Source organism: Enhydra lutris, unplaced genomic scaffold (assembly GCF_002288905.1).
Source record: "Enhydra lutris kenyoni isolate GAN:26980312 unplaced genomic scaffold, ASM228890v2 scaffoldscaffold37, whole genome shotgun sequence".
NCBI classification, from domain to species: Eukaryota; Metazoa; Chordata; class Mammalia; order Carnivora; family Mustelidae; genus Enhydra; species Enhydra lutris.
In genome coordinates, this window is record NW_019154121.1 from 819,771 (window position 1) to 834,668 (window position 14,898).

Genomic DNA, 14,898 nt, shown 5'->3' on the forward strand with positions numbered 1-14,898 from the left:
TAAAATCAATGCCCAGAAATCAGTTGCATTTCTCTACACCAACAACAAGACAGAAGAAAGAGACATTAAGGAGTCCATCCCATTTACAATTGCACCCAAAACTATAAGATACCTAGGAATAAATCTAACCAAAGAGACTAAGAATCTATACACAGAAAACTATAAAGTACTCATGAAAGAAATTGAGGAAGACACAAAGAAATGGAAAAATGTTCCATGCTCCTGGATTGGAAGAATAAATATTGTGAAAATGTCTATGCTACCTAAAGCAATCTACACATTTAATGCAATTCCTATCAAAGTACCATCCATTTTTTTCAAAGAAATGGAACAAATAATCCTAAAATTTATATGGAACCAGAAAAGACCTCGAATAGCCAAAGCAATATTGAAAAAGAAAGCCAAAGTTGGTGGCATCACAATTCCGGACTTCAAGCTCTATTACAAAGCTGTCATCATCAAGACAGCATGGTACTGGCACAAAAACAGACACATAGATCAATGGAACAGAATAGAGAGCCCAGAAATAGACCCTCAACTCTATGGTCAACTAATCTTCAACAAAGCAGGAAAGAATATCCAATGGAAAAAAGACAGCCTCTTCAACAAATGGTGTTGGGAAAATTGGACAGCCACATGCAGAAAAATGAAATTGGATCATTTCCTTACACCACACATGAAAATAGACTCAAAATGGATGAAGGATCTCAATGTGAGAAAGGAATCCATCAAAATCCTTGAGGAGAACACAGGCAGCAACCTCTTCAATCTCAGCCGCAGCAACGTCTTCCTAGGAACATCGCCAAAGGCAAGGGAAGTGAGGGCAAAAATGAACTATTGGGATTTTATCAAGATCAAAAGCTTTTGCACAGCAAAGGAAACAGTTAACAAAACCAAAAGACAACTGACAGAACGGGAGAAGATATTTGCAAATGACATATCGGATAAAGGGCTAGTGTCCAAAATCTATAAAGAACTTAGCAAACTCAACACCCAAAGAACAAATAATCCAATCAAGAAATGGGCAGAGGACATGAACAGACATTTCTGCAAAGAAGACATCCAGATGGCCAACAGACACATGAAAAAGTGCTCCATATCACTCGGCATCAGGGAAATACAAATCAAAACCACAATGAGATATCACCTCACGCCAGTCAGAATGGCTAAAATTAACAAGTCAGGAAATGACAGATGCTGGCGAGGATGCGGAGAAAGGGGAACCCTCCTACACTGTTGGTGGGAATGCAAGCTGGTGCAACCACTCTGGAAAACAGCATGGAGGTTCCTCAAAATGTTGAAAATGGAACTACCCTATGACCCAGCAATTGCACTGTTGGGTATTTACCCTAAAGATACAAACGTAGTGATCCGAAGGGGAACGTGCACCCGAATGTTTATAGCAGCAATGTCTACAATAGCCAAACTATGGGAAGAACCTAGATGTCCATCAACAGACGAATGGATAAAGAAGATGTGGTATATATACACAATGGCATACTATGCAGCCATCAAACGAAATGAAATCTTGCCATTTGCGACGACGTGGAGGGAACTAGAGGGTATCATGCTTAGCGAAATAAGTCAATCGGAGAAAGACAACTATCATATGATCTCCCTGATATGAGGGAGAGGAGATGCAACATGGGGGGTTAAGAGGGTAGGAGAAGAGTAAATGAAACAAGATGGGATTGGGAGGGAGACAAACCATAAGTGACTCTTAATCTCACAAAACAAACTGAGGGTTAATGGGGGGAAGGGGGTTGGGAGGGGGGGGTGGGATTATGGACATTGGGGAGGGTATGTGCTATGGTGAGTGCTGTGAAGTGTGTAAACCTGGCGATTCACAGACCTGTACCCCTGGGGATAAAAATATATTATATGTTTATAAAAAATAAAATTAAAAAAAAATTAAAAAATAAATAAATAAATAAAAAATACAATATACTTCACATACAGAGTACTATAATTGATTGAAAAAAATCCAAATCTCATGTAATACCTCTTTATTTGGCCATTGGAAACTTTAAGAAAATGGGAAACACAGGGCAAAAGCAAGGCATCAATTTTCATCCAGTACAAGTGTCCAGCCTATGAGTTAAATCTGTACTCTTTCCTATTCCTTACTTGGAGGAAACTTAGAGATAAATATCTTAGATAACAGCCTCAAAATAACTAGTGAATGCTTTAATGCATAGCTATTCAGAGCAATTTATTGAATGGAAATGAATGAGTATAAAAATATAATCAAATAAATGAGAAAACAGAAGAAAAGAGAGGCAAATATGAAAAGCAGCCTGGGGAGACAATTTTTAAAAGAGGATGATTAAAGAAAGACAGAAGAACAAATGAATGAATGGACAGACATGGGCATAGATTCAATTAATTTAAAAAAAGGCAAAACTTTTTGAAACCATGGCTATATCAGCAGTCAAGTATCTGTGGAGTTCCAGCAAATTTCCAAGATTTCAAGGGAATGGAATCCAGATGAAGTGGCAAGAGAAAACTTCTGTGGTAAAGAAACAGAAAAAAACAAAGAACTATAGCCAACAAAGTGATTAAAGAAGCTATATAGATGGCTAACAGACAACTGAAAAGATGCTGAACATCACTCATCATCAGAGAAATGCAAATCAAAACTACAATAAGGTATCACCTTCTACCTGTCAGAATGACTAAAATGAACAACAAAGGAAACAACTGGTATTGGCGAAGATGAGGAGAAAGGGGAACCCTCTTGCACTGTTGGTAAGAACTTGAACTGGTGTAGCCACTCTAGAACACAGTATGGAGGGTCCTCAAAGAGTTAAAAATAGAGCTAGTCTATGACCCAGCAATTGCACCACTAGGTATTTCTCAAAGGATATAAAATACTGATTCAAAGGGATATATGCCTTCCAATGTTTACAGCGGCATTACGAACAATGGCCAAATTATACAAAGGGCCCAAATGTCCATATGTCCATTGACTGATGAACGGATAGAGAATAATCACAAACTGAGATCGTTTGTGTGTGTGTGTGTGTGTGTGTGTGTGTGTGTGTATACACATATTCATCAGCCATCAAAAAGAATGAACTCTTGACATTTGCAATGACATGGACAGAACTAGAGAGTATTTTGCTAAGAGAAAGAAGAGAAATATGATTTTACCCATATGTGAAATTTAAGAAACAAATGAATATAGGGTGAACAAAAAAAGAGAAAGGCAAACCATTAAACAGATACTTTTTAAAAAGATTTTTTATTTATTTGAGAGAGAGAGAGATAGCGAGAGAGAAAACACAAGTAGGAGAAGCGGGAGGGAAACAGCCTTCCCTCTGAGCAGGGAGCCTGATGTGGGGCTCTATCCCAGGACCCCAGGATCATGACCTGAGCCAAAGGTAGACATTTAACCAACAGAGCCACCCAGGCACCCAAGACACAACTATAGAGAACAAACTGAGAGTTCCTGGGGGTGAGGTATGGGCTGGATAGGTGATGGGTATTGGGGAGGGCACTTGTGGTGGTAGGCACTAGGTGTTGTGTGTGGTTGATGGATCACTGGGTTCTGCACCTGAAACTAGCATTGCACTGTATGTTGACTATAATTTAAATAAAACATTGAAACTACAAAAAATAAAAATAAAAAAAGTTCAACAGAAGCTACATTTAGATAAGGTCTTTACATGACTCATTTCTAACACAAAGTACAAGGAGATGAGTCAACCAAACCAATGTGAAACTTTTCTTACTTTTCCAAAATTCTATTCACTATCTAATTGCTTTTGCAAATTTCAAATTTTCAGTAAGAGTAACTTGAACTAAATCCAAGGACCAAAATAGATTTTAAGATGTATGATCTGAGGACAGCTTTATTGTTTCATTAACTGTATTTAGTATTAACTGTTTTCGGTAGGATAGAAATTTAGCATTTTGTCCTACAGAGTTTTGGAGGGAAAATGACATTTTCATATTTGCTCACTTCAATTTATCCTAAATTAAATTTTCTGCACTAAAGCTAATAAATCATACCAAAAAAATAACACAAAAAGGTTTAACTTTCAAGACCTGGAGGTCTATATACTATTTGACTTTAACTTAGCAAATTTATTGAATCTCCAAATTATTCAAACGTTAGACAACCCCAAAAGCATCTTCTAGTGTATTTCATGATATAATAAGCTAAAAAGCTAACACATATTAAGCAGATTAAGTAAAATTTTCTTTAGCAAAAGATTTAAAATTAAAGTTAACACACTAAAGGCAGAGTGTCAAAAACAGTATGTTTTAGTTTACATATAATGGCTTATTTTCATTTTTCATATTAACTTTAAACATAATACAAAAAGACTAAAATGAATTCTAAAAAGAATACTATAATAAGGATAGGTTCTTACAGTATTTAGATGTATATTTTAAAGCATGTTAAAATTAAAAATGTGTTTTTGAAACAGTTATATCTGGCTTTGAAGCCACACTAAAAAACAATTCATCAATATTGTTTTCACATCTAGTGCTGACAATCAATGAGAGCTCAATACCAGCTGATCTCTTACTGATGCTAATGACGCACCAGGCACTTGCTGTGTGTTACCTGCATTGGATGAGCCTCACCACAACCATCCTGGGAGCTATGGTTTTTATTCCCAATTTACAAATAAAAACCTAAGGTACACAGAGTTTGAAAAACAAGACTGTAAAAAAAAACAAGCTGTAAGACGAGAGCCAAATTCTATCTTACTACCTCTCAGGCATTATACTTGTCTGTCACTACATGAAAAGTGGTGTGTCAACTGCAGCCTGGTCAGGGAGGGGACAATTTTTTAAAAAGGATGATTAAAAAAAAAAAAAGTATGGAAGAAAGAATATATGGAAAGATAGGTGCACTGATTCAAGCACCTTTACCAAAATAAAGGTCAACCTCAAATTTTTTTCTAATTTTAAGGAATTAAAATAACTTTACAACACAATTTTCTATAGTCATCCATCTTATTTAGTCAGAGCAAGTGTCAAGGAAGGACTAATTGTTATTGTCAGATGGCCAGTGAGACAGCAAATAGTACTATACAGGACTTCAGCTTTGGGGTCTGGATTCCTGGGTCTCCCTCTCTTTACGTTTGTGATCTCAAGCAACTACCGATCTTCCTATAACTTCCTCATCTAGACAAACAACAACTACCTAACAATAAATCTGTTGTATGGGCCATGTGAGATAACACAGAGAAAACACATGTCACGGTAGTTCCTCATAAAATGTTAGTTTCAGCTAAGTATGCAAAAGAATGTAATCAAAACATACACAAACTGCAGCTGAATGAACTGTGAGGGAGTTAAGTCATAAAGGGATTCTCTGGGTTTCTGAGCCACAAACTTTCATGTACCATAATATATAACAAATACACTAGGGCTCAACTCTCTTAGGTAAGCTTGTTCATGTTCAGCATACTTGAGAAGCTTTTTCTCCTACCTCTCAAAGTTCTCACAAGCTCCAAGCAACTCTGAGAAGCAGAAGATCTTAAGATCAAGAGTTGGGAGATGGGGTTTTTCCCTCTCTGATCTTTCCCCCTCCTTTTAGCCCTGAACTCATATATCTTATTGGCAAATCTGAAAGGATGAAGTCTAGCCCTGTTTGACAGAAACATGTGAATAAATGCAAACCAATATGCAATTTGAAATTTTCTAGTAGCCACATAAAAAAATTAAAGCAAGTGAAATTTAATATTTTACTCAATATGATATATCTAAAATGTTATCATTTCAATATTTAAGCAATATAAAAGAGGTTTTGAGATATTTTACATAATTTTTTGTACCAAACTTTTGCAATCTAGTATGTGTTTTACATTTACAGCCCATCTTAATCTAAACTATCATTTTGAGTGCTCAATAACCAAACATGGGTAGTTGCTACCATATCGGATACTATAGGTCTAGAGATCAGTTAATTACAGTCACTCTGTATATAAGATATGATACACAGGGGGGAAAGGCCATTAAAACTATCTAATGAAGAACTGAGTTTAAAAAGCTGATTTTCTGTATCTTTTAAGAACAGTTACATAGTTTTATTAAAAAAATATAAATGTCCCCCATTCTTCTAGAACTGGCTTTTCCTTGAAATAATGACACTGTAGGAATATTTATTTCTAATATAGTAATATCCTCTTACCCAAGGTTTTACTTTCTGTGATTCAGTTACCCACAGTCAACAATGGTGTGAAAGCAGATAATCTTCCTTCTGACCTATCATTAGGTTAATAGTAGCCTAACAATAACAATATATTAACAATGCCTACATTATTCACTTCATCTCATCATATAGGCACTTTATCATCTCACATCACCACAAGAAGGGTGAGTACAGTAAGATATTTTGAGAGACCACATTCACATAACTTTTATTATAGCATATTCTTATATTTGTTCTATTACCAGTTATTATTATTAATATTTTATTGTGTTTAATTTATAAATTAAACTTTATCTTCGTATGTAGGTATGTACAGGGAAAAAAAACACAGTATACATAGGGGCAGGACAGCCCTTGGTTTCAGGCATCCACTGGGGGTCTTGGATTTTATCCACATATACCTGTGGATAAGATGGGCATACTATTGTTTCTCCTGAATATTCTGTAGAAATTTTATGGCAAGAAGTAAGCTTTTTTTTTTTTTTAAGATTTTTATTTATTTATTTGACAGACAGATCACAAGTAGGCAGAGAGGCAGGCAGAGGAGAGTGGGAAGCAGGCTCCCTACTGAGCAGAGAGCCCAATGTGGGGCTCGATCCCAGGACCCTGAGATCATGACCCGAGCTGAAGGCAGAGGTTTTAACCCACTGAGCCACCCAGGCGCCCCCAGAAGTAAGATCTTGACATTAATTGAAAAACGTAAAATTATCTCAAACATATCAACATTCTTTACTTTATGATATTTAGTGCCAATGATCATTCTCTACTTAAAATTTTTATTCTACATTATATCTAACTATATCTATCTACTATAATCTATAGAAGATAGGTCGATCCTTGGAACATTTTGCTTTGTTTATCTGTTAAATAAATATGGGCCAAAACTAGAGTAGACTACTAGATTTCTGCAATATAAACAATAATGCAACAGGAATTAGATTTTCTGTAGAACAAAAAGGGTAAAATATTAGTTTTCTTAATATGTTTCATGTTTATAGCTCCTAGGAACTTTGTTTTTGAAATTAAAAAAAATTTCTTTCCTCAGAATTAATTTGCAAATACATAACCTAAAGAGCAGCATGCCCATGTTTCATTTCTTCCATTTCCATTCTTCTCATTACTGCAAAAGAAATTAAATAGAACCCTGTGGGTGAAGCTATATGGCTAGAAATGAGAACAAGGCTAAACTGACAGCATTATTTTGGTTTGGCCAGACAGTCCAATAATAAATGTATAGCAGCCAAGAACGTATTTTGGAAGAAGGACAAACTTAACATCGGTTTTGATTATGGTATCACAAGAAAGGCATGCATTACAGAAGATTTATCAGACCATCCCAGTTTGGGATACGGTAGAGGGAAGGAAGAAAACACATTTCAATTGAAGTACAGTTTCCACCTCTCTGCATGTATTACCAAAGGAATTCACAGATTCTTATCTATCAGCCACCTGTGAGCAAACAATTTTATAGTCTTCTCCTTATATATATGATATCATCTGACAGAATGGTCTAGTTCTCTGTTCCCAGACAGGATACACTATAAAAGAGGCTTTTACAGGGTGATAGGCTACCCGAATGTCCGTCCCTCCCCAGACATGTCGCTCCCCAGGGGAGATGGAGAGGGGTCTTGCATGTGTGAAAAGGTCATTCCAGGTGCAAGGAAGAAAAACAACATAGCAGATAAGAATAGTATCTGAAAGGAATGGGAGCAGACGAGAAAGAAGTATGAAAAAATACCATCAGATATAATGGGCATACACCACAAGTTTAGTGCCAAGAAGAGCTAAAATTCAGAAATCCCAAGAAACAGATCCTAAGGAGGAAGTTTGGCTGGAACTAGAGAGGCTTCAAAAAATCATGGTAGGATTCAGAGGCAGGATTTCGTCAATGAAAAGGGGAAAGGAATTTTAAGTACTGGTCATCTTCCTAGACTGGGGGTTGTAAGGCTGCTTAGTTCTCATTGAGCCACAGATAAGCTTCAGAAGGCCCCCTAACTCATATAAAATTTAATGAGATCCCCCAAACATTTACTAACCAAGAGGTTACTAACTCATTCTAAGGAATTTAAGGACTTAGATGTTTGGCAAACAGAACTTGTAGTTAAGACTGTTAACCCAAATAAACAGTAAAAATTAAATCCCTGAGCCTGCGTTGTGGCCTTCAGTTCCTTAAATTTGTCCAGCTGAAGCGTATAAACTTGCCAAGTGCCCAGTTTATAGGAGAGAGTCAGATTGCTTCAGGTGGAGGGAGATAAGTAAAGTAGAAGTGGCTGGGAGCCAGGCAGGGACTAGAACTCTTCCCAGTATCTGCTCTGCCTCTTTCCCATCATCTTTAAGGAATCACTGATGGGTTTCCATCTAGAAATGAAATTTCATCAAATACATTTTAAAATGTGTCTTCTTTTCCCTTTTCCCCACAATCTCCACTTAGAAACAGGTATTTTATTTCTTATTATAAACAGATTTCTTAACTGACATAGAAAAATATGGATTAAATCATCTTTTAGATTATCTATGTATTTAACTATTGTTATCCACTCATTTCATGGGAATTGAACATTATATATTAACAAAGATTATCTTGACTTACAGGACTTACTTTGATTCATCACAGACGAAGCATTATGAAAGTGCCTACTCGGGCAATACTGTAACATATTATGGTAGTACTTGGGGAAGAATGCTAAGAAAATGAAGTAAGCTTATAAAGACCAGCCACCTGTTCTTTCCTGTAATGCAATTTACATTAGGAAATCCATTACTTTTTATAATGACTTAGGAAGATAAATGACTTCATAGGGAAGTCAGGCAGATTCCAGCCTTGCAAGGAAGTGGAAGGGAACAAAGGGAGAAATATAACCTTATGTTTTCTCCTTTCACCTAAAGGTTTAGTAAATAGGTCGCTTTAGTGGTGAGCTATATTTACTTAGGTATATATATAAGGTGAACCCTTTTCATTTTTTAATATTTCCATTAATAAACTATTTTTAAGAGCAGTTTTAGGTTTATATAAAAATTGAGTAAAAAATATAAAGATGTTCCTTCAACCTCCACCAGTTTCCCCCATTATTAACATCTTGCATTAGTGTGGTACATTTGTTACAAATGAAAACCTAAGATTGATAGATTATTATTAACTAACCTCTATATTGTACATTAGGGTTTACCCTTTTCATTGTATATTCTGTAGTTCTGACAAGTGCATAATGACATGTATTCACTAGTATAGTATCATATAGGATAGTTCCACTGCCCTAATAGTGCTCTATCCTCCACCTAGTAGCCTTCCTCTACACATCTCTTCCCTTTTGTTTTTAAAAATCACATGTCCAATAGAAAAACATTACAAATTTTGTTTTCATAGGCTGTGTTGAACTACTGTTTTGTAGGGAAACTGCAACTTACCGGTTCAACAAATTCAAACTTCTTTTTTTCTTGAACCTCTTGAATTTTAAAGACATACTCTAGTGATGCTTCATAAAAATTTTGATGTTCTCGGTCAATCTGTGTATCTGCCTAAAGAGTAAAAAAGAGGCAAATCATGACACAAAGAGTAATCATTGATAGTTCTACATAGAAAAGGACTCAAATCCTATTCTACTTCAAATTTTTTATTAAAAATTAAGTTCTACAAAAAGTTTTAATATAGCAATTATTATGCTTTGAACATACAGAGACAAGGAAAACACTGTCCTTGCCCACCAGAGTTTATATGGTATGGAATGTGAAGAAGAGAGGGAGGATAAGCATACAACATTCACCATAAAAAATATAAAAAAGGCATATTAATATATATGGACATCTATGGAATCATACAAAAAGAAACAAAATTCAGAAAGAAAATGGTGGTGGTATATGTTGAATCTTGAGATGAACAACTGGCAGTGAATAGGGAAACACAAAAAAGTAAAGAGGCATGAAAGATATTGACAGAGTTTGTCTACAGAGTAAAAAAGTAGAGGATAGGAGGGTGAATGAAGTAAGGCGGACATCACACTAAAAAAATCTTAGATACTTTGTAACAAATTTGGATTTTTACTGAGGGAGAATCATTTGAGAATATTCAGTAGAGTCACATCATTAGGTAAAATCTCAGAAAAAAAAATTAAATAGTTCTAACTTAGTGAATCATGCTTTATCAATGTTATGCACATTTATATGCAAAACTACAATAGGGTTCTATTGATGAAGTAGGAGAAAGTGTTATCGAGATAATTTTCTCTTTTATTTTTGATGTTGCTTCTCCTTCATACCTATTATCATCTTCTGATGTCCTTTTTAAAACTGATCTTAATTTAGTAGAGAATCATAATTTTACTTTTCTTTCCCAGTTTTGTACTCTTCACTGCCAGTTGATATTACCAAGAGCAGATGAAAAGAAAAGAATGGGCTCTCTGGAGTATTAAGCATCCACCAACAATAATTTGGGAATAGAAAATACTTTGGAGCCATTTACAATAATTTCACATAGAAAAGCTTTAAAAAAGATAAAATTAGGTTTGTTGGCTTGAACATCATCATAGCATATTAAAATTTCATTTGAAACACCTTTAGTAATAATTATTTACTATTAATTTATTTATATAAATAAAAACAATCTAATATTATTAGCAACTCATTCTCTAATGAGTTGGGAATTCCAAGTTTCCAAACTAATATACAAAAGAACATATAAATCAGGTAGGAAATTTGAACCAGAAGCTTCTCAGCTCCCGGAAGACAGTTTAGGATATATATACCTATATATATTTTCTTTTTATCACTGTTAGAAGAATACAGTATTTACAGAATGAATGGTAAGGAGGCATAGGTGGTGATATGCTCAGTTTAACAACTGGGTCTGTGGTGGGAATGCCTGATTTGCAGTCTATGCTGGTTTCTGTGGTGTAAATATTCCCAAAATAGCCAGTTCCAAACCACAAACCTACCATCACTGAATGTGGAAGTTAGCAAGAGGTAAGAAAATCAGCTCTCCAAAGAAAGCTCCAGTACAACACTGGGTGTAAACCTTCTGAGAATGTTTTCAATCTCAGAGAGAAAAATCTATGCCACAAGTTACCTTTGAAGCTTTTCTTTATTTTAAAATATAATGACACTGATTCTATAGACTAGCACATGGGAACAAACTAAAATCTTGAGACACCTTTACAGCATAGATGGCTACTTGTGGTCAACAAAACTGTGAAGACCTAAATGCTCTCCACTGAAAGGTCTGTTTACAAGGCCAGTCCTTGCTGGTATCTGGGAATGTGGATTTCAGGAGGGTACCTACCACCCTAACAGGAAAGAGTAGCTCCCTGTGCCTAAATTGTGCCAACAATATGATTTATTACAAACACCTGTTTTCCTTCTGGAAGTTTAGAATTTAAGGATACGACAAGCAGAGACTACCTATGTGACCAGCCCCCATAAAAACTATGGGCACTCGGTCTATAATGAGCTTCTAATAGACAACATTTTTACATGTGCTGTCACAATTGATGGCTATGGGAATTAAGCATGTTCTATCTGTCTCTGCTGAGAGAGGACTCTTGCATGTTAGTGTCTGCTTTCCTTCAGTCTTCATTCTATGCACTTCTGTTGAGTTTCTTAGTATCTTTTCACTGTAATAAATCATAGCAGTGAGTCCTCCTAGCAAATCGCCAAACCTAGGAGTGGTCTTGACCTTAGGTCCCTGACCTAAGAGTATTAAGTTATTTCCTCAGAAACTTATTGGCCACACACAATCTTATGTCATCAAAAGATAGGGAGTGGGAGCACAAAGGGGAATAAAAGAAAATAAATGCTCTTATTGTCAGTAATGCAGGTTTTCCATCATCTCCAACCTAAACAACTATATTCAATATATTGAACCTGCTTTGAAGAGTCACCCAGAATATACAGAGCTTAAGAAATACTATAGCTTAATTACTTTTCAGTATGAAATTTAGAAAAGCATTCTTTTATTTAAGGTGACTCCCTCTAGTACTTAAGCTCATAGCATGTGGTTCACTAGAAGGCACTTGCTCATACATCCAGTAACAGTTGTTCCTATGTATTCTGTACTGGATCAGTAGGATAACCATGTAACTTATTGTCCCAACTTTTAAAATTGAGAGGGAGCACTAGAAATATTTATGTCAGAACATTATGTATAAACTGCCATTTATAAGATGAAGGGGACAGTAAAGTCATCTTGCTAAAAAAAGAAACAAGTTAATTTCTTAAGAAAACCATATAGTTCTCAGATACATAAATTCTCCCCCAGCTCCAATAAGCTACATACATCAACTTAAGATAAAGAAAATAGTTCCATGTGATATTTGTCAAATTACCTCCAGAGGAGAAAGAATTTAAGCTGGACCCTGAAAAATGAAGAGCTTTAGAGTAGGTGGAAATAAAAGGAGAGGAGTTTGAGAGAGGGTATAAAGTCAAGAAAAGTTATGTTTCAGAAGACTGCCAGGTTTGGAATAATAAGAAATGAGAGTAAAGGCATAAGATAGAATGAGTGCAAACTTCATCATGTAAACAGGACAAAAGCTTGAGGAAGATGTTGATTTGTCAAAGCAGCATTTCAAGAAGATTAAAGTGAGGACAGTATAGAATATTTTGATTAAAAGGCAGGACTGGGTGCATGTGATGATAAAAGACCACTTATTTGATAGGGGTAAAGGTGTTTATATATCCCAGTAAGAAAGAGAAATTGAAAGATGTGGTTATAAGAAGCAAGGGGGAAGCAAGCAACTTGGGTTGCTCCCAAGTTTAAGTTTAAAACTTAAAGATAATTTTGATAACAAGAGATAATACCAGCATTAATTGAGAATTAAATAAATGAGAAACAGAAGCAAATTTGAGAAAATCAGGATGGGGAATTTCACACATTCACTAAGAATTGATAGTCTGAAGTCCTGGGAATCAGCAATAGGCAGTGCAGGTGGTCAGGTATGATGAAATCCTTACCCAGGAGATAGTCATTAAAATGTTACAGGCAATACAGAAGAAGAGATTTCAGGGACACATATGCTATAACAATAGAGACATAAACATAGATTCTAAGGGATTCCCTTCATTTAGGAGGTGGGGATAAAAGGAACCTGTTGAAAGACTATTTAGTGATATGTGGACCCTTTTTCTCCTCTGTTTTCTTTTCCAGATTATAAAAGAAATATATATTCATTATTGTAAGTTTACTCATTATTCATTATTAAAACATAAATATAAAAACAAGAATTATAATCCTACCATTTATATTTTGATATGTACACACAAACTTAAACAAACCTGAATAATACTGCATATTCTGGTTTAAGCTCTACTTTTCCCCCCCACTTTATCTAATGAGTATTTTTCAATATCTTTAAATAATTTGCAAATAGAACCTTTTACAGCCATATTACACTCCATTTTCACCAAGTTATATTGGCATATTTATTCCAATTTTTCATTTGTGCCACTTCAGATATTTCTCAATTTTTACCCTGTAATTCTTGCATCAACATATTTATACAATTTATTGTTTTGCTCATGACTGATAACTCCTCTTAAGTAAATTCTGGCCAGCATAATCATTTTAATTATCTTGCACATTTAAACTTTGTTGAAATAAGTTGTCAAATTTACCTTAGGATTGACTGAATGAATTTATGTTCCTACTAGAAAAACAAAGGTGTACTGTTTGCCACACCTTCACTACGCATATTATATTCTCATAAGTTACAATAATATCCTGCTGCAATTACTAAACTGCATTGTTTTCTTAATATGTGTGACACTGAAACTTACAGTATTTATATAAAAAAGAAACTTAAAATTCTTATTATGGTTTATATTTCTTCTTTGATGAAATATACTTTTATATTCTTTTTAAAATTTTTAAATTTTAACTCCAATTAATATACAGCGTTACATTAGTTTCAGGTGTAAAATACAGTGATTCAGCAACACAACCACTCATCAAACGAGTGCACTCCTTGATCCCTATCACCTATCTAACCCATCTTTCCCCTCACCTCCCCTGTGGTAACCATCAGTTTGTTCTCTATAATTAAGAGCTTGCTTGAATCTTGGTGTCCTCTCTCTTTCACCTTGCTCTTTGTTTTCTTTTTAAGGTTTTTATTTATTTCCAGTTAACATACAGTGTATAATACAGTGATTCAACACTTCCATACATCTTTGTTTCTTAAGTTCCAAATATTAAGTGAAGTCATACAGTATTTGTCTTTCTCTAACTGAATTATTTCACTTAATATTATAGTCCCTACCTCCATCCACATTGGTGGGAATGGCAAGATTGCATTCTTTTTTATGACTGAATATTCCATTACACACACACACACACACACACACACACACACACACACACACACTTCTTTATCTGTTCATCTATTGATGGACACTTGGGTTGCTCCCATATACTGGCTATTGTATATAATTCTGCAATAAACACAAGGGTACATGTATCCCTTTGAATTAGTGTTTTTATATCCTTTGGGTAAATACCCAGTAGCCTGATAACTGGATCATAAGATAGTTCTATTTTTAACTTTTTGAAAAACCTCCATTCATGGCTACATCATATTTGTGTTCCCACCAATAATGCAAGAGAGTTCCTTTGTCTCCATATCTCACCAACACTTGTTCTTCGTGTTTTTTATTTTAGCCATTCTGACAGGATTGAGGTGAAATCACCTTATAGTTTTGATTTGCATATCCCTCATGGTAAGTGATGATGTGAATCTTTTCATGTT

General features: G+C 35.1%; 1 protein-coding gene across 1 annotated transcript in view; it reads right to left on the reverse strand.

The window, feature by feature from the left end:
• The window catches only part of LOC111154437 (Rho GTPase activating protein 42), a 285,187-nt gene that overhangs the window by 72,745 nt on the left and 197,544 nt on the right, over positions 1 to 14,898 (reverse strand). The window contains exon 6 of the mRNA XM_022514037.1: positions 9,578 to 9,688. Coding sequence (XP_022369745.1) covers positions 9,578 to 9,688 — 111 coding nt within the window. The remainder of the gene's footprint in view (positions 1 to 9,577; positions 9,689 to 14,898) is intronic.